The sequence below is a fragment of the Diospyros lotus genome, chromosome 13 (assembly GCF_014633365.1).
Source record: "Diospyros lotus cultivar Yz01 chromosome 13, ASM1463336v1, whole genome shotgun sequence".
NCBI lineage: Eukaryota > Viridiplantae > Streptophyta > Magnoliopsida > Ericales > Ebenaceae > Diospyros > Diospyros lotus.
In genome coordinates this window covers 5,007,857-5,028,328 of record NC_068350.1, presented here as the reverse complement: position 1 = coordinate 5,028,328, position 20,472 = coordinate 5,007,857, and the positions used below count along the sequence as shown (strand labels likewise).

Sequence of the window (20,472 nt, the reverse complement as noted above, 5' to 3'; positions counted from 1 at the left end):
CTAATCCAATCCAATAAAAGTTAAGTTGGTTCCATTATGTTCTTGGTTTTTATTTATATATAATTATTTATGAATTTTAATTTTCTTATATAAATTTTTTTTAAAAATATACAATAGTTAACAATTTACTTTAGATCGTGTTAAGTAACACACACGGAACGTTTATATATTTGTATTATATATTTTTAATTCATTTATCTTGATCACATCAATTCGATTTTAGATCTACCATCAAACCGATTTACTAAAAAAGGTGAACTAATTACATTTGTTCAATTCAAATTCCTAATAACTCTTTTGACATTGATTATTTTGTATGAAATTTGATTAGTTCCACTCGGTTTGCAAATCACTCCATAATTAATGCTTGTCCTATTTTCCTTATCTTTTTTATGTCTCCACCAATGTGACTTGAATTCTTATTTTTTTATTATAGAAAAAATGTAATCTTAATAAATTAATTTCTTATAGGATATAAAAGCTTAAATATATAAAGTTTTGTTTGGAACCAACCCATGTATTATTTTTTCCATTTTTTTTGTTGTTTAGATATTTTTTTTTATCTTATAAACATTTTAATTTACATTTTGACAATTTAATGAGACATTAAGAAAACATCTGAGTTAGTAAGGCTGCCTGCCTGACTGCCTGAAGGCATACATTGAAATCAGAGCATTTATGAGGAAGATATTTGGGCATAATCACAGGCAAAAGAGCCGTTGAATGGTAATGAATTTTGTCTTCTTCTGATTGAAACGTTTTGTGAAGTTATTGTATTTTGGTTGCTGCATGGGCATGGCATTGGCACGTACCTCCAATTAGCCCCCCCCCCCCCCCCCCCCCCCCCATTTTGGAATGTGTCAGGGCTCTTTACCTGTGGGAAAATGATTCTCAATTTATATATTTTATAAAATATTTAAAGCACGTGTTCAAATGTTAATAATGTATAAATTAATTTCCAATTCCAAAAAATTAGAATATATGTTCAAAATAAGGGTTAATTACACCAATAATAACCCAACTTTACATTCTATTATTATTTGGTTACCAAACTTTGAAATGTTAATTGTTAGTCACTAATATTTCAAAACGGTTACTACTTAGTCACTGAACTTTGAAATATTATCTGTTAGTCACTGATATTTCAAAACTATTACTGCTTAGTTACTAAACTTTAAAATGTTATCTATTAGTCACTGATATTTCAAAACTGTTATACTGAACTTTAAAATATTATCTGTTAGTCATTAATATTTCAAAACTGTTCCTCATTCGTCACTCGTGAACTTAAAGTTTAGTGACTACTGAGTGACGGGTGAAAAACGATTTTGAAATATCAATAACTAGCAGGTAATATTTTAAAGTTCAATGACTAAGCAGTAACAGTTTTGAAATATCAATGACTAATAGGTAATATTTTAAAGTTCACTGATTAAAGTAGTAACAATTTTGAAATATCAGTGACAAACAAGTAACATTTCAAAGTTCAGTAACTAAACAGTAACCGTTTTGAAATATCAGTGACTAACAGGTAACATTTCAAAATTTAGTGACCAAACAGTAATAGAATGTAAAGTTGAGTTATTATTAGTGTAATTAACCTTTCAAAAGAGCGATATTTTAAATTATTCTTTTTATATGACTTGTGTTAGAGAATAGGACAAAGATGATTTATGAAAAATTTTTACATCGACGAAAAGTTTGGCACTTTGATATCAATTTTTTGTCACTCAAGATTATAGACTTATAATATGTTCCAAAAATTGAGTTATTTTCCCTTTAAAGCATTACAAATTGAGTTTTTTAAATCTCCAAATTAACTTAAAAAACTCAATTTAATAATTTTGAGTTCAATTCAATTTTGAAAAATCACATCTCCCAAATCTATATTTTTCATTTAAAAAATCTTTATATTTGAATAAATTTTCTAAGTTTCTCATTTTTTGTAAAATATTTTTTTAAAAATCTGAGATAGTTTTTCACGACTGAACAACTCTTGACCGCTTGAGAATTAGATAAATTTAAAAAAAAAATACTAATTGAAAACTTTAAAAGTATTTTTTATTTCTATATAATTATTTCAAAGAATTCACTAGTAAGTAGTAACAACATTGAACACAACTTGTCATTGCTTATTTTCTAAGTTAAAATTGGTTTTAAATTAGGATTAGATGCTTTATGAATGCGTGTGTGTGTGTGTATATCTCGTATAGGTGCTTAGGTTTCAAATAACTAAAACTTGTACATTTTAGAAAGTTTTGGTATGACCCATTAAGAGTGGACATTGTGATGATGTATAATTTCTTGATGTATGTATGTTTATAGATGATGCCCAATTCCACCTACACCACCACAAACATATCCATTTTTACTTATATTATTGTATAATTATGCGTTAGGTTTGTTATCCTTTCTACAAATTTGGATGACATCAAGATGTTTCTTTCTATGTATAATTGGTGTTCAAACTACTAAGTTAATTATTATTTCAATTTAAGAGAATGGACAAGAGGATGTATAAGTAGTTGAAGAGGAGATCAACTTTGACAAAAGTTTGAGAACTCTATGGCCTGTTTTCTTTGTCATTTTTAGACCATTTTCTATTTTTGGTTTTTTAAATTATTGAAAATATATTATTTTTAAAAATATATTTTTAAAAACAATAAATAAATTTGTAAAGGAAATGAAAAACAACAAAAAACCATTTTGACTATTTTCAGCCAAAACACGAAAAAAATTGAAAACACGAAAAACGCAGGCATTTTCCTTCTCACACACTCCCTCTTCCTTCTCTCTTCCAATCTTCATTTGCTCTCTTCCAACAAGCAACCTAGATCTTCCATCGCCACTGCCTATCACCGCCATTGCCCTCCAACGCCATCATCGCCACCACCATCACCGCCGTTATCATCGCCACTACCCTCCAAGTCCATATTCACCACTGCCATCACTATCATTGCCATCACTCGCCACTGCCATCACCATCACTGCCATTGCTTGCCACCACCATCACCTCCATTGCTTTCCAAGGCCAGATCCGCCATCGCCACTGCCATCTCCCATCATCGCCACATCGTCACTGCCCCACCGCCCGCAACCGCCTTTATGTTATGCCATTTCTTCTTTGCAATTTCTTCTGCCCTCCATGCAATTTTTTTTGTTATGTAAAATAATTTTAGATAAATTTTTTCTATTGCTATTTATGGTGAGTAATCTAAATTTTAAAATTAATGTCAAATTTTTATTTGTAGGTAAAAATAATTTTATTATGAAATTATTAGTTGGATCAAATTAAAAATGATTTTAAAAAGTATTTTGTAATTTTAATACATTATTATATATGATTAAATCATCGGTTATTCTTGGTATTATATTTTAAATTTATTAAATTAAGTTTATAATTTATTAATAAATATTTATAATTTATTTTGAATCAAATTTATTGAATAAAATAACATAAACTAATTCTTCTTAAAATCTCAAAGTGAACGCATTTTTTAGTTTTCAATTTTGAGAAATATTTTTTTAGAATGACAAAAATAATGTATTTTCAGTAATCCTAAAATAGACACTCAAAATATAAAATTAAAAATAAATTCAAAACTCAAAACTGAAAGACGAAGAGAACACCACCTTAGGTTCTAGGTTTTATTTTTGTAAAGTGTAAGTTTTTATTGGTTGTATTTTTGAATTGTATTTATATATATATATATATATATAAAGATGATTTAGTATGGCGAGACTTAAACAAATAAAATTATTTATACAAATTTATTCAATATCTTTTTAGAGAAGGCATATATAACAAATATCAATAGTTGAATATTGGGTTAGGCGTATCATTATATAGTGTGGACGCTTTAGAATATGTTTTACAAATCAATTTGAAAATCGAATTCTCATTGACGATTTCTTTATCTTTCAAACCATAGCCACATGACCTAAATTATGGGTTAGTGGTTTGGACGGTTTCAATTATTATAATTAATAGCAATTAATAAAAAAAATAAGGAAACATACTAACAAACAATAAACATTTTGGTTGAGAGTGAGATAAAAAATTGATTGTTTCAAAGACTTGGCTATAAAATCACTGAACCAAAGATAATTTAAATTAATTAATCAATTAAAATTTAAATTATAAAAAAATTAATTTTATTTTAGATTTGGGTTTGACAATTTATTAAAACTCAAAATTCAAACTAGATCACTTATATTGTTTTTAAAATTGTTAAACTATAACTGGCTTATGTTACAATTTGACAATTTAGATTGGTTTGATTTGATCAACTATTTCAATTTTTTCTTCCTCACCCTACCTAAAGTTTTGAAAGTTAATGAAAACTAAATAAGAGAAATTTCATAAAGAGCCCATAGACAGTGGTCCAAAATTGCAATCTTTGTTGAGTGCAATCTACAAGAAGGCTATGGGTCAGGGCAACTTTAATTTGGGAGGACACCTCGATACTATTCATATATGAGTTGTCTAAGACGATAGGCTAACTCGAACACATTTTTAATAAAGTTATAACTCATTTAAAATGGATCAAGCTGACGATGGTACTTCTTATTTACAAGTTGGGCCAAGTATGTCGGTGGCCCAATTCATTCGACATCTTTATATATTTATTAGAGTCTTGTTAAGTACATTACCTAATTTTTACAATATTCGGGACAAGACTATACTTAGAGGAAAATAGTGCTAAGCTTATCAATGACTAGCTCATTGGATACTTTTATATGAGTATAATTATATTTGAGATGAATCAAGTTGAGCTCATCGATAAATTGTGTCAACATTATCAATTAGTGACATGATGCATTAAACATCTCTAATATAATTATGATTTATTCAAAACAATTATGTTAAGATTCCCATTTTTGACTGGCCTACAATTTCTTAATTTGACTAGAACGAAGTCTCGGGGTCCATATAACTTATTCCAAAATGCTAAATAAAGGAGAATGCTCGGAAGAAGAATACAAGATTTGAGATTATGCTATCAATCAAAGGTTTCAACTTTAGGAAAGAACAAAGAAGTAGCACGCGGAGGTTCCGTAACAACGTAGGGCTTATTATACGTAACACTAGTTTGGTTTCAAACATCAACTTAAGATTAGTTTTTAGGGTACAAGTTAAATGATTGTCTCACGATAAATTGAGATTTGTATTAGTAGATCGTGGATTCAATTTCTTATCTTGAGTAGTGAGATAAATTTTTTACCTATAATTTATCTCTTCTATTAAAATTAAAAATACAAATGAGAAAATATTGTACAAATACGATAATTTTAAGTAACTTAAAATTAAAATGCTTTTAAGTGGGGTTGGATGAAATGGAACCATCGCACGCACACACGTAGTGAATCAAGGAGCAAATTTGACGGTCCACAGCCGACCCAATCCATATCTTTATTAATTTGGGAAGAATCAGTTAAATCAAGGAAAGGGTTATGGGTCAAGAGAGGAGAGCAGAAGCGGCTAGGGCTTAGTTTTGGAAAAATCCTGTGGTCTCTCTCTCTCTCTCCTCTCTCTCTCTCTCGCGTGGAAAAGCAAAACCATGGGCAGTTTTTCTCTGTGTGATGCAAATCCAAAACCTGCCAACCCAAAACCAGCTGCTCCGCTCTCTGTATCTGCTAACGCACGCTTTCTCCACCTATATCACTCGCCACAATGTGCCTTTTCCGAATCATCTTTTCACTTTCCTTCTCTCTGTCTCTCTCTGTCTCTATCTCCAAGGAAACTGATCGATAGAAAGCTGCAAAAGCTGATTGAAGAAGGGGCCTCGATCAGAACATGGTGATGTAACGCTTCAATCCCGTCTCGGAGAACTTGGGCGTTCTCGGGTGAATCTTGAAAATCCGGTTTCTGGGTCTTGTTCTGGAGATCATTTCGGATACTGGGTATGTTTCTATTCTATCCAAAGTGAGCGGTCCTGAAAACACTTGCTATTCTAGGATTTGGTGGGCAAAGTAGATTTGTTTTTAGGCATTTTCTAATTGGCATATAGGAGTTAAGTAGAGTAGAAAGTTACAGCTAGTTTTTGAATCTTTTCATGGAACCTAACAGTTTACCAGGTGGGATGTACTCAACCATGGGCTCTGGAATGCTGGGCTTGGAGATGTCACTGCACCACCAGCCACAGCCAATCCCTTCTCAAAACCCTAATGTGCAGCACAGCCCACATCCCCAAATGATGGTTTTTGGCCATTCTGAGCCCGATCACCACTCCCAATCCCAAAAACAAGGCTACCCAATCAACACTCAGAAAGCCAAACCCCAGCAATTGACTCTCAGCGATGAAGATGAACCTGGAATCACTAATGAAGACAGTGGTGGAGATGGGAAAAGGAAGGCTTCTCCATGGCAAAGAATGAAGTGGACTGATAACATGGTGAGGTTGCTGATAATGGTCGTGTACTACATCGGCGATGAAGCCAGCTCCGAAGCGGCCGATCCGAAGAAGAAAGGCGGGGGCTTTTTGCAGAAGAAAGGGAAGTGGAAATCGGTTTCTAGAGCGATGATGGAGAGAGGGTTCTATGTCTCTCCGCAGCAGTGTGAAGATAAGTTCAATGATCTGAACAAGAGGTACAAGAGAGTGAACGATATACTCGGGAAGGGCACGGCCTGCCGGGTGGTGGAGAATCAAAGTTTGCTCGATTCCATGGACCATTTGTCCCCCAAAATGAAGGAAGAGGTCAAAAAGCTTCTCAATTCAAAGCACTTGTTTTTCCGGGAGATGTGTGCTTATCACAACACTTGCGCCGGCGGCGCTGGGGCTTCGGGTGCCAGTCCGTCGACTGAGGGGGCTGGAGAGCCGACTCAGATTCAGCAGCAGCAGCCGGCGGCGCAGCAGCAGCAGCAGCGGTGTTTCCATGCGTCGGTTCATAATGCCTCGATGGGGCCTAATTCGGGGAGAGTGGAGGAAGACGACTACGACGAGGAAGACGAGGAAGACGAGGACGAGGAGGAGGATGACGAAGATGGGGCTGTGGGGAGCGGGTTGAGAGGCCATGAGGACGAAGATGGAGGGGAAGAAAGGGCGATGATGAGAAAGAGGGCGAGGAAAGGGGGGATGTGGAGTCCGGCGACGGCGGCGCTGCAACAAATGGCAGGGGAGATGGCGAGTGTGTTGCAGGACGCAGGGAAGAGCGGGGCGGAGAAGAGGCAGTGGGTGAAGGGGAGGCTGATGCAGCTGGAGGAGCTGAGGGTGGGGTACCATTACGAGGAGTTGGAGCTGGAGAAGCAGAGGCTGAAGTGGGTGAAATTCAGCAGCAAGAAGGAGAGGGAAATGGAGAGGGAGAAGCTCAAGAATGAGAGGATGATGCTGGAGAATGAGAGGATGGTGCTGTTGCTTAGGCAGAAGGAATTGGAATTGGGTGATCTTCAGCATCAGCAGCAGCAAGGTTCTTCCAGCAAGAGGAGTGACCCGTCTCCCATTTCGGGATGAATGAATGAATGAATGAATCTGTGCATATGGATGTGATGGATAGTAGTAGATTAGATATAAAATAGAGATAATAGATGGAATACCATTTTTGTTATGCTCTTCCCATTTGGTTGTTTATGTAGTATAATGGTATCAGCTTTATCAGTTCTTCCATCCATTCCACACTGCCACAACTTCCATCTTCTATTTATGGTTGCCAGGCATATCGTGTTGGTAGATGACGAATCCCGTTTCTACTATCCCTTCCTTTTAATTTTCAGTGTGCACATTCAGGGTTCCAAATATAAAATGCTTACCAAAAAAACAACACACGCCCAGTGGGACTCGAACCCACAATCGCCTGATTAGAAGTCAGGCGCCTTATCCATTAGGCCATGGGCGCACCTATTGGTTTGGGACAAGTGCAATGACTTGACCGATTCTCTTAATTCCATATAAGAAAATGCTATTGGTACACCCATTTTGTACACCTTGAACTACAAAATGGGGTATTATGACAAAAAACCCCTCATGAGGCGCATAGAGGCTCATAGAGAGGCGCAGGGTATTTTGGTCATAATACCCCTTGTGTAACCCAAGATGTACAAAAATAGTGTACATGTAACATGATCCATTCTGATGCGTGAAAAAAATTTATGGGAGAAGATAACCAGTCGGCAAGCAAACATCACAAGACCCGACCCATTGTTTGGTTTGGCCCAAGGGCCCGCAGGAAGCTTGCCTTTCTTGAACCTCGGCAAAACGATGACAACAACCATCACAAATCTTAAATCCCACCAGGGTTAGAGCTATGTGAATTCTGCATCTCCAATACGGTTAAGATCAAAATTGAAAATTTTAAGTGGTACTCTTTCGTGTTTTAATTTTTAATTTTGAATTTTAAATTTATTTTTAATTTTATATTTTGATTGTGTTTTGAAATTATTGAAAATGTATTTTTTATTATTTTAAGAAAAAAATTATACAAATAACAGAACATTTATTCATCATAGATAGAATCTTTAATTTTAGAAATATTATTAAAAAAATTAATAAAAAAATCATATTACATATTTAATTTAATATTCAAATAAAATAAAATAAAAAAATCAAATCACATAAAGAATCAAATCATAGAAGAGCAGTCATAGCGGTAAGAAATCAAGAAGAAATGATAGATGAAGAGAAGGCAAGCGGCAATTCAAATAGCAGTTGTCGTTGGGATTGTCGGTTGACGATAATGGCAGGCGCGATACTTGGTTGTTTAGCAATCGATTGACTGATGAGGGCGATAATATTAGATGCGATGCAAAGAAAGCGAGGCGGGTGATTGACAGCGATGGGTGGTGGTAGGCTCGACACTCGATCATTTGGCAATCGAACAACAGGGGTAGTGGCGATTGAGCCTTGAAGAGAAAAGAGAGGAGAGAAAAGAGAAGAGAAGGAAAATGACTAAATATATTTTTCACATTTTAAATTCGAAGTGACTATTTCGAGAACACAATTTGAACATTTTGAGTTTTGTGTTTATTTTTTTTATATTTTAAAAAATAAGTAAGGAAAAGTGTTTTGAAAAATTAAAAACAAAAAATGATAAAAAAAAAAAAAAAAACAGGCCTTAGTTTCAACCTGGCTCAAAAGTTCAAGAGAAAGATGCAACAAATTCCACCTTTAATTAGAACAAAACTCAGGCCACCACTTGGAGTTCCATGCAATCAAGTAATGGTGTTCGTGTGCCAGTACTTACTTAATCACAAGGCAAAGAGTTCCGCTCTTGGCTAGAATGTTACATGTAGTTAAGTTGAAACGGACAAGAATAAAAGGTTCCTTTTTCCAAACCCAAAAACTGGATATATCAATTAACATTATCATCGACCATAAAACACGTAAATGTAATATGAGAATTCAACAAAAATGGGCGACCAAGGCCATAGTTCCCAGCACTCTTAGTATCAATAAACAGACCTGCAAGGCTACACCTATACCGTACAATGTTGTGAAGTGTGTCCAAACAAAAAACCTCAAAACTTGGACCTCATAAGGTGTGGCAACAAAGTCCACGACTGTCCAAACAAATGGCGCAATAATGGCTGAAAACACGAAAAAATGAAGCATTCTAGCCCTCAAGCTCGATAATCTTGATGACAGATGCATCCCCAACTTTCTGACAAATAACTACTCTGTCATGTGACTTTATCACCCCGGAGGCCTTCCCATGGTCGAGCGCAACCTTCAGAACCGACTCATTTGTTGCATTTGTAGACTCAGCCTGCAGAATTAAATAAGGTAAACCATAGTTTTGTCCAAATCTACATACCAGAAGTTCAGCACATAAAGAGGCACACACCATCGACAGGATCAGTATGCACAAAATTAATATGGAAAATAAGAACTTACAGGATGTCGAGGATCAGCAAGCATGGGGAAAAGTCCTCTAACTATTAATGACTGCCTTGCCTAACCATTCATCATAAAAAGAAAGACCAGAACGATCATCTCCGATGTCAGCCCATCAGTATAAAGGAAAAGCAAATAGAAACAAGAAACAAGAAGGCAAATGGACAAATTTATGGAAAAACTAATAAAATAAATAAATCACAATTCTTGCAGAAGAAAAGCCATAAATGACCGCACCTCAAATGCACCACTGAAACTCCACTTTAGTTGATTGGTTTTGAGCCGGGGAATGACTACAGATAGAACTGGCATTGTTGGCCTATATTTAGCGATCAACCTGCATGTTTTTGAGATTTGATGTGAGTGCTATGGACATAAAGTCATCAAGGAAACGTGTATTTGGAAGTAGACGAAATGTTTTATCTGCACCAGAGGATGTATATACCTTGCAGCCCTTCCAGATGAAGTGAAGCAAATAATGACAGATGCCTTTACCTTAATGGCAGCTCGTACCTAAGAAACAGAGAGAGAGAGAGAGAGTATTAGCACATGCTAATGTTACTAAATAAATAGACAAATTTAAAGTCAAAATTATTAGGGAAGGAGAAAAGGGTGAGGACAGAACAAAAACACCATAACAAAATACCGCAGAGGAAGCTATGGATTCTAGGTGGGTCATTGGTTCTCCAACATATTTGACAGTCTTTTTAAAATACACATCTTGATTGAAAACCTTGTCTGCCTGCATGGAAACTTATCTTTAAGTAAACTGGCAATAGCATTTTATGGAACACAAGGAAGTAGATAAGACTGAGATGTTAATAGTAATGTCTTGAGTGGCAGATCATTTCATCACATCCACTGGAATCATATGCCACTCCAAACACAATAACCACATTTGTATCAAATATGATAAAACATCAATGCAGAATGATAAAAAATTAAGGGAAGACATAAGCATATGATCATGTTATACTGCATAAGCCATAGATATCTTTCAGATATAGTAAACTATTTCAAACATCATGTGTGCAGTAAATCAGAGTTACCCTCCGAAGTCATGTATGTGATATCAAGAAGAATTAATTGAATCTGGTAAAAGATAAAGAAATAAGACAAATACGGGACTGTTCAAAACTAGGACCTAAATGTATAAAAGCAATATGCTGTGTGCACAAATAGATAAGATGTGCAAGACATGATTAAGATAATTTATACATGTGAAAAGAAGGCCAATAAATGCTATTGTAAGGAGTGGATGTGACGGAATAAGTTCACAGCAAAAGAGATTAAAAAAATTTGCCCAAGATATAAAAGAAATCCAAAGAAAAAAAAAAAAAAAAAAGATAAGAAACTCTTAGGCATGCATGGGGCATAATGACCCCTACAAAAGGTATGCTCATAGATAGAGATAATTGGCCACGTAGAATTCAAGTAGCCCTTGCCAGCTAGTGGGATTAAGGCCTGGTGTATTTCTGTCGTTTTATGCTTTGTGTGCATGGATAAATATATTCCTTTTAACATTTAAAAAAAAAAAGCAAAATAAAATTGTAAAAAGACTTCTACTTCTCATTGTTGCCAACATAGATTAAATTCTTACAAGCAGAAGTTTGATGAACATAAATATTCTCAGAATATAATTTACAGCAAACACACAATCCCCACCAACCACAAAATTTGAGCAGCATGAGCAACAATCAATCCCATTTCTAAACTATGATTGTTTTTGTCAACTTACACAGTGAAGAGAAATAGAACCTTTACACGGAAGAGTGACAACCCTCCATTTATAGGGAAATCAAAGTGAACAAATTAATATACAAATTAGTTTCACACTTCTAGTCCAAGTTGCATGATTAAACAGCTTTCAATTAAGTTAACCATCCAACAGAAAGATATAGAAATGTTGATTTAGTTTACCTCCGCACAAATTTTACCAACAATAGAAATTGTTTCAACAGGATAGAGACCACGAAAGGTCTCAGCACCAAGGAGGATAGCATCACTTCCTGTCACCATTAAGAATCAGAGGAGAAAGCAAAATGAGGCCCCAGATTATACACATTATGATAGTAAATAATATCAAACATCTCAGATTAATAAAGATTACAAAGTGAAGCTAAAAAGGAACCTTCAGCAGGGGTACATAATTGGCAATCACATTACACAAGCGCACACGCGCATGCGCATGCACATACACACACACACACACACACACCGTTTTGAATAAATAAGATTAGAAAGAGACCTAAAACAAGGCACCAATAAGTAGGCAAATCCTCTAATGCACAGAAGAGGCCAGAAACTTCTAGAACTATCTATCTACATTAAAAAGGTAAAAAATAAAAAAAGAATAATATTTCAATGATCAGAGCCACCACAGGACTTACTCCATTGTTCAAAAAAGTAACCAAAATGCAACTCACCATCCAGTACAGCATTGGCAACATCAGTTGCTTCAGCACGAGTTGGTCTAAGATTGCCAGTCATACTATCAACAACTCGAGTCACCACAGCAGGCTTTCCAGCCATGTTGCATTTGTAAACAGCAGCTTTTTGAAATAAGAATACCTGTAAATTGCATGATTGGAATCCAGTTATAAAATAGCCTGTGCAGGAAGCTATCCACAATTGAATGCAAGTAAGAATATAGTTTGCACATTAAAAAAAGAATTTAAAATTTTTCCTAATCTAAATAATTTATTGCATGTTGTTTAAATAATTTATTGGTGGTCCAACAATGGATGACACATAAATATAAAACAATATAACATATCTGTGAGAAAACAGTAATTTTGGAGTGCTACTTCTACAATGAGACAAGCAGGAAGAAACAGAAGTTCCTTTTGCTTCATGTTACTCCATAAAACAACATCAAGAGAAGGAATATCAAGAAATAGTAGGGGTGACAAGTAATTCATTGTTAAAAGGCAATTCAAAAAATTTTCAACCTAATGGGCCCACAGCACCACCACCACTAAGCCTTAGTCCCACTAAGTTGGGTGGGTTATACCTAATTGACCCACAGAATTACACAAATTTCTCTTCTACTTCACAAGAAACAGAAAATATATCAAGGAAAATTAGAAGTTACAAAGTGACAAAGATCCTTCAAAAAGGGATATTACTAAGACGAATGCACAACAAAGGACAACAACTAGAATTTCTCCAACTTAGAATAATTTCCAATTGACATGTCCAACTAACCCCATATGTGCATTTTATTTAACTGCCATTTGAACAATTACAGTGACCAATATGTCCATTCACTCAGTTTAAAATGCCAAAAAAAATACTGACACAATAAGAAATTGCAAACCACAAGAAGACACAAGTCCACATAGTTCAGCAAGTAAAGCACACAAAGTAAGAAGAGTATGCATGTGAACAACCATGAGAAGCAGTGCCAACCTCCCCAATCCTGGAAACTACATCCTCCAGCCAATTAGCCGTTAAACATAAATCACCTGCAGCGTGATACATTTTTCTCATGCTAGGCTACCATTAATATTACCATAGCATTTAACAAACCGGGCATGCTAAACAATCCATAAAGCTGGAGGCTCAAAACATTAGAAAATGAATGACAACAGCTTATGTCAATTCTTCTCATTGTCTACATGTTAAGCACCTCCCACCAGGTAAAACAAACATTTTGAACGATGTGCAATCAGATGAAAACAAAAAGTAAATTAACACCAAGATCCAGAGGGAGATTTCAAAGTCAAATTGTACATTCATATAACCACTTGACCTAAAAATTTAAGCATCAAATCAGCCAAGAGATCTGTATCAAACTCTTTATGCATGGTTTTGTAGGCAAAGGCACCTTACATTCAATTCTATTGAGACCAATCAGTGAAAATATGACTGAATGATCATAAACAGACAGCCATCAGACATCGATGCAGAAATTTTATCGCAAAATCATCACATATAGTTTGCTCAAGTGGAATTACTAACCTTCTCAGGTGGGAGATCTATGCCTAGATTTCCACGAGAAAGGATGATACCATCTGCTTCTTGTAAGATCTCATCAAAGTGCATTAAACCCTGGAAGAAATAAGCACCCACAAGTTCAAACTCTCATAGAATTGCATTCATTCTCTTTGAACTTGGTAACTGAAAAGCATAGGCAAGCTCACATAAGCTACCAACACATTGAAACTCACCTCTACATTCTCAACTTTTGCAAAAATTTGGGTCTGGCTGAGATCACCAAACTTAGATAAGAATTCACGGGTCTGCATTACAGCCAAAGGAAGCAGGTTAGTAGAGTTAATAAGGCCTGAAAGAGGCACCAACCAAGGAATAATTGTTACCTCACGAACATCCTCCGCATGCCGAGTATAGGATAGAGAGATAAAGTCAATCTTGTTTTTTACACCCCATGTACTAATGATCTGAAATGGGTGATGATCAGTCCATCAGGAAATAACTTGGTAATGCAAGTCATGGAAACAAGTGGAATTTGATTTAATTTAGGTATATACTTATTTCTTGAAGAGGGTAAGCCTAGGTAGCAATGGTAAAGGTTGCTCTTTTCTGACTAAAAGGTCACTGATTTAAGTTAAACAGCCTACACACACATATAAGCTACATATAGACCAGATCCTCACAAAGCAGCAAACCTTGTGCACTAGAGAGGCCCTTTAGAAACTTAATTTTAAGGTGCATTAAAATGAAGCTAAACAAATCCCATAGGCAAAAAGCAAATCAAATTGCAACTTCAAAGGTGTTATGCAGATTTTTGAAAGGAGACGTGCATTTATATCAGGATTTAACCCACTTTATTAAGGTGGTAACATAAAATGAATCCAACACACATCTTCTAAAGCTTCTACATACCATGGCATTAATAACTTTAAGCTTTTACATACCATGGCATTAATAACTTTGCCCCGACTTTACAAAATAAAACCAAATTGACCATCAATAATATGCAACTCCATCCACCTAAGATGGAATATCTCAACTTTTCCATTTTAGTTTCATGTATGCTCCTCTACAGAGTGTTGGATCCATAAATATGTATTTAAGTTTTTAGTGCCCAAAAGGGTAGGACTCACCTCCTTGTCTTTATCAGTAAGAGTTGGCAACTCCATACGAATTTGAGAGACATGGAGCGTGAACAATGACCCGGCCAATGTTGCAGTGTTCTTTATCACACAAACCACGTCTTCCCCTTTCACATCATCCACCTGCTCAAACCAGTTAATCAAATGCATGCGTCATCATGTCCCAGACTGTTTTTGTGCAGAACAAGGCAAAGCTATCCAGTTCAAACCTAAATTTACTTCCACTCCCCAACAAATCCAGATGAATATGTTCAATATTAGAAGGCACAATAAAATGAAAATTATCGAACAAATACACCAACTTCCCTACCATTAGTATTCAAACTCGCAATCCAACTCCTACCCCCATGGCTAAAACTTGTGAGAGAAGCATACACACAGAGAGGGCCAGACACATGCTCACAGAGAAACAAGATATAATAAAACCCATTAAGAAAAAGTCATCTGGACACTCTGCCCCCTACCTCCAGCCAAACAGAAGTAGTTTCACTTCCTGTGAACAAGTACTGACCAACAAAGATGGTGTCACCCTTCTTCACAGCCTGCAAAAACCACACCAAAATCCTGTTGATAAATAATATGGTGATGTGAACTATTGCAACTACTTTGCAAAAATTTATTATGTGATAAAGTGACCAAGCATAAACTTCAAGAACTATAAAAGGAAATACATCCAGGCATTGCCTCATTTTGCTGGAAAATTTTCTCCAGGCCAGTTTTACAACTGTTTAAATTTGATCATTATCACTACAATACAAATCCTACATTTCAACAAGGCAACAGATCTTCTCCATTTCACAATCCAATCCCATCTTTTAGTGTCTAACATCCACAAGGGCATAATCAACTGATACAGGAACATAACGGATATTTATAAGAGAACCATGAGGCCTCAAGAAGCATATTAGTGCATTCTGGAGTTTACACACGTACATGCACTGAACGGGTGAAAATAAATGAGAAACAGCCAAAAGTGGAGGCTATGTGGAAAAATACATTTGAGTTACAGCAAAAAAACACGAAATAAAAAGGAAGAAGACAAGAAAAGTTAAACATAAATGTTTAGAAAGTCAAGAGCATGCTTGTACTAATTTATACATGCCAGGAATTATGAACAATCACAATACAGGTAACAAGGTTCATATTAAGGGGGTATATGAACTTCCCTACCTTCGACAACCCAGAAAAATTAATTGGCAAGACATCTGAAGAAGCCTCTTGACCTTGATGGGGTGTTAAAACTACGATGCCATCCTCTTTAAGAGAAATAGATTTCTCGGTGATGTTGACAACCTGCAACTCAGGACCCACTGTATCTAGCATCACCTGCAAAACAATAGCATAGCCTCATCCCACTTCTTCACTTTGCAAAGGTTTATTCTAGTGGGTCGCTTGGAAAATGTAAGAAAATAAAATTTTGCCAAAATTCCTTTGGATATTCATCATTTAGCACACTTCAACTGGCAACAAAGTCCACCAATTACTTGGCTACGTTGAGGTGAACCCCCATTTTGTTAGAGACCAAAGACAGCACGGTAAAACACATTCAAAATGCATTTTCTTTCACCATAAAAAAGAACTAGATCGTTTCCCCATCACTTCTCTCTGCGGCCAAATAAGGCTCCTAAAGGAAACCGACCACTAGAAAAGGACAAAATTCACATTTTTCAAGCAAATAACGAGAACAAAGGGCAGAACAGCAAAAGACAAAATCAACGCGCAACCAAGATCATCTGGAGAACATCAACGACTGCTAATTGAAGCCTAAACACGCATGCAACTAGATAGATACGTACAGCGCAAAGCTTCCCTGTAGACTTCACGGCGGCCCTCAAATTTTCCAAAGTCTCTTGGTGGTAGTCCGCGTCCCCCCAAGAAAAGTCGAACCGAGCCACTGCCAAAACCACACGCCGCCAAAAATCTATTACTCAAATATCATCCAAAGATCCATAAGAAACCAAACCCTAATTCCAACTGCACAGCTTGTGCTCACACACACAAAACACTGCAAAGCAAATAAAACAACGAACAAATTCTAGGGAATACAGAGAGTAAAATGGAGGAATCAATAAACTACCAGACATCCCAGCGTGGAGGCAGCCAGAGATGATCTCCACGGATCGAGACCTCGGCCCCAAAGTCCCAACGATCTTCGTCATTGCAGGGAAGAAATTCTGCGTAACACGACATCGTTCAAAGTTCCAAAATCAAATTCAGGAACACATGAGACAGACGCGTGATAAGAGCATAGATCGGCAGTGGAAACTGAAAGAAACTGATGGGAAGGAAACTTACTGCTTTGGATGGCTCCAGAATGGAGACCATCCTGATAGGCTCCTCGAGAAGAAGATGATTCGCGTGCATCTTTGCTGGTTAACAATGAAGGACTCTGAAGATTCGCACCCCAACAATGGAACAAAGCACCGATATATATAGATAGATAGATAGATAGATAGAGAGAGAGAGAGAGAGAGAGAGAGAGAATGGTTCAATATGGAGAGAAGCAGACCGAGAGGGAAATACAAGAAGAAGAAGAAGAGACGCAGCTTGATTTTGATTTTCGAGCACCGAGCCAGGTGGAATCAAAATCTCGCCTTCTCGGGGGTATTTCGGGGTTCGAGAAATTGGGGAGTAGGCACGCATGTATGTAAGTCGTGAACGCGATGGGTCTGTTCTGTACGGAGGCAGCACACCACCCCCACTCCGAAGCCACGTGGTTCGGTGGGCGGTTGCTCTGAGGTTTGGCAGGCGCGAGGAGCGCATGTTCCGTGGATTCGGTGGGCCGAGCCGGAACTCCACTCTCCTTTCTTGGGCCCGACGTAACATCAAACATCAAATCCTGTGGGCCGCCCTCCAATTTGCCCTTGCCGTGTGCCGCGCACCTCATCAATGCAGTTCTCCGCGTCCGATATTTCGCGATATTTATATTTCTTCTCAGTTCCCGTTTTTTATTTTACTTTTGTTTCCAATTTCGCTGGCCCATTTTTATAAGAATCATGCTAGAAGTACACTTATTTTGTACATCTTGAACTACATAAGAGGATATTATGACCAAAATATCTTATACCTCACATGCGCCTCACGTGCCTTTATGCCCCTCATGAGAATTTTTTTTGTCATAATACCCCTATTATGTAGTCCAAAATCTATAAAATAGGTGTACCAATAACAATTTTCCTTTTTATAATCAGTAATTTCTTTCCATTGTGCGTACAAACTAGGCAGAAGGGGATCCACAAGCTTGTTGATTTTTGTATTTTCTTTTCTTTTTTTTTCTATTCAAAAAATATATTTTATTTTAATTTAAAATTTAAAATATCGTAAGCTAAAAATAATTTCCTTACGTACGCTCTACTGCTTTAATATAAAATCATTTTACACACAATAAATTATCCTTTTATCTCACCTTCTAGTCTTTTATATAATTAATTAATAATTCACCTGAAGAAAAGTCAAGTCAGCATCTTGTGGCGCTGGCGCTGGCAGGTCGGTCGAAATGGTTGATCACCGTATTACAAGTTTAAACAGAGGAATTTGACGGATGAAGGGTTACATAATCTTATTATTAATTTGATTTGATTTAATTCTACTATTAGTTTGTTAGTATTACCCTTAGATCACGTCATTAGTCTTTTCCATGATTGCTAAGTCAAATAAAAGAATTATAATTTATAAATAATAAGTGATTTCATAACCTTACTATGATTTATTTTAAAATAAAATCATACACAAGAGGCCTATACCTTTTTGTTCAAAATGAAGGATTAAAATTATTATCAATGGACCATACCGACCAAACTAGGTCTAATCTAGTTCAGAAGACTCAAAGACTCATCGGCTCAACTTCAACCTGCGACAACATCACCACTACCGCGTGTTGGCATTCTCGTGCCCATTCGCATTTATTGCAAATTCCATCTATATTTATTGTCAATTTTGTTGGCACCACGTTTCTCTTAAGGAGTATTGTTGGTGCCGAATATCACAGTCTCATCACTTTGTAATATTCGAGACAAACATGCATACATGAAGACTCCCTTATTTTCCTCCTTTATATAAATTAGATTACAGGTCAAGATATATATTTTTTGAATCTCCTGATACTCTATCACTTTAATTTCTTATTTATTTAAGTATCGAAATGCTCACAAGTATCAATCACCCCTTATCGTGTCAATCACAAGAGTTCATTCTTTGTTGTTACAAGCTCACATCCAACCATCTCTTTGGACCGTAGAGAATAATCAATAATGAAATAAATCACTTAAGAAAATTCTTCAAAATTAAGAAGAAATTAACTAAAAAATATTGTCAAATTAGACATGAGAGTATATCCCTCTTATTCGCTTTTTCAATCATAAAAATATAGCATTCTCAACGTACAAGGAGGACTACCACAAAACTATTTCCTTTATTATTTTATTACTTTTAGTCTCCTAAATCACTGCTCACTTCAACTTTTCAAAGTCAATTTTATTATTTTACAGATCCATAAAATATTGATCCAACTCCATCATAACTATGCTAATCCATTAGTCTAAGACTCTAAACCTTGATGGTAATATAAATGTGCATCGCATATAAGGTTGAACCCTGATTAGAGAGTTGTTACTATAATTTTTTATAAATTTATTTTTGATATCCCTCTTAAAGAAAAAGTCAATTATTATGTGATATATGTCATATTTATCACATAAATCGTCTACACTTGATATACTCTACTTCACAATCCGAGAATCTTAGATGGTGTGATAAAGTGGAGTACCATAACGAATGGAGTTTTTATCTAATGAAAAGGACTGCTTGAGACATAGGCTAATAGGAAGCAAGGAAGACTTGTGGCACTTCATGAAGCTAATATAAGGGTATTAGTAGGCATTTAAGTTGTTGCCCTATTAGGTGGGGAAGGGTGTTTCACCCTATTGCAATGGAGACTTCCTATTTTTCTTAGGTAATCGAGACATTCTCACACAAGTAACATATGGCAATGACAAAGAGTTTTGATGATGATCTAGGTGCTTAGGATACTAGAAATTATCATCAAAAGTATTGTGTGAATGTAGATTTTAAGACAAGTTAAGTAAAGGTGATTAGGCAGATGGCATAACATGATCGATAAAACCCCTTAAAGTATTTGTCACACGAAAATGCATGATTTAAGGGCACAACATGTAAAGATGGAGCATAAATTTTGAAGATTCCAAAGTTGTCCAATTACATGGAGATAGGGATAAAAAGATTGAATTTGTAAATTGTATCCCAGCAGATTATTATAGGAAGAACATTTTTATCTTTTGTACATAAGTCTGAAGACCATAATTAATAAGAGGTGTTCCCCTCATTTGTAATTCATTCTTAATTTTTTTAATATGAATTTTGAGTTCCTCTCTAATTTTTTCTTGTATTCTCTTCTGTTTTGTTGTTGGTTCATGAAGTGTGCAATTCTAGGATGGCTTAGCCATTACCAAGCAAGTGATCGTGAGCTAAGGTCACACAACAAAGGCACAAGTTCCACGGTCAAAGTGTAACTGTGCTAAAACTAGGTACTCGCCCTTGGAAAAGCTAGC

General features: G+C 35.9%; 2 protein-coding genes and 1 non-coding gene across 5 annotated transcripts; 1 reads left to right on the top strand and 2 right to left on the bottom strand.

Moving 5' to 3' along the window:
• Positions 1-5,478: 5,478 nt before the first annotated feature.
• On the top strand, positions 5,479-7,595 carry LOC127789266 (trihelix transcription factor DF1). Of its 3 annotated transcripts, none has more exons than XM_052318131.1 (2): positions 5,479-5,904; positions 6,079-7,595. In XM_052318131.1, the coding sequence occupies exon 2, from the start codon at positions 6,084-6,086 to the stop codon at positions 7,449-7,451; it is 1,368 nt and encodes a 455-aa protein (XP_052174091.1). In that variant the 5' UTR covers positions 5,479-5,904; positions 6,079-6,083; the 3' UTR covers positions 7,452-7,595. The 3 variants fall into 3 exon arrangements, with proteins under 3 accessions (XP_052174091.1, XP_052174090.1, XP_052174088.1); XM_052318130.1 differs by having other exon boundaries at positions 6,071-7,595; XM_052318128.1 differs by having other exon boundaries at positions 5,479-7,595.
• A 165-nt stretch (positions 7,596-7,760) lies between these two features.
• Positions 7,761-7,833, bottom strand: TRNAR-UCU (transfer RNA arginine (anticodon UCU)). Its single transcript has one exon. It is a non-coding gene; the product is annotated as a tRNA-Arg (tRNA).
• Positions 7,834-9,258: 1,425 nt separating this feature from the next.
• Positions 9,259-17,392, bottom strand: LOC127789141 (pyruvate kinase 2, cytosolic-like). The gene is made up of 16 exons (XM_052317941.1): positions 17,201-17,392; positions 16,983-17,079; positions 16,702-16,799; positions 16,076-16,231; positions 15,370-15,447; positions 14,897-15,028; positions 14,150-14,230; positions 14,000-14,071; positions 13,791-13,880; positions 12,254-12,398; positions 11,748-11,836; positions 10,474-10,569; positions 10,273-10,340; positions 10,065-10,164; positions 9,828-9,887; positions 9,259-9,699 (listed from the first exon to the last, which is right to left on the bottom strand). The coding sequence occupies exons 1-16, from the start codon at positions 17,267-17,269 to the stop codon at positions 9,547-9,549; spliced, it is 1,584 nt and encodes a 527-aa protein (XP_052173901.1). The 5' UTR covers positions 17,270-17,392; the 3' UTR covers positions 9,259-9,546.
• Positions 17,393-20,472: the final 3,080 nt, after the last annotated feature.

Coding starts and splice junctions, on each gene's coding strand:
- LOC127789266 (XM_052318128.1), top strand. CDS start 6,057: ATGGAACCTAACAGTTTACCAGGTGGGATGTACTCAACCATGGGCTCT.
- LOC127789141 (XM_052317941.1), bottom strand. CDS start 17,269: ATGCACGCGAATCATCTTCTTCTCGAGGAGCCTATCAGGATGGTCTCC. Junction 15,029..15,369: donor CTACTTCTGTTTGGCTGGAG/GTAGGGGGCAGA, acceptor TGGTTTGAGCAG/GTGGATGATGTGAAAGGGGA. Junction 10,570..11,747: donor TTGGTAAAATTTGTGCGGAG/GTAAACTAAATC, acceptor GTTTCCATGCAG/GCAGACAAGGTTTTCAATCA.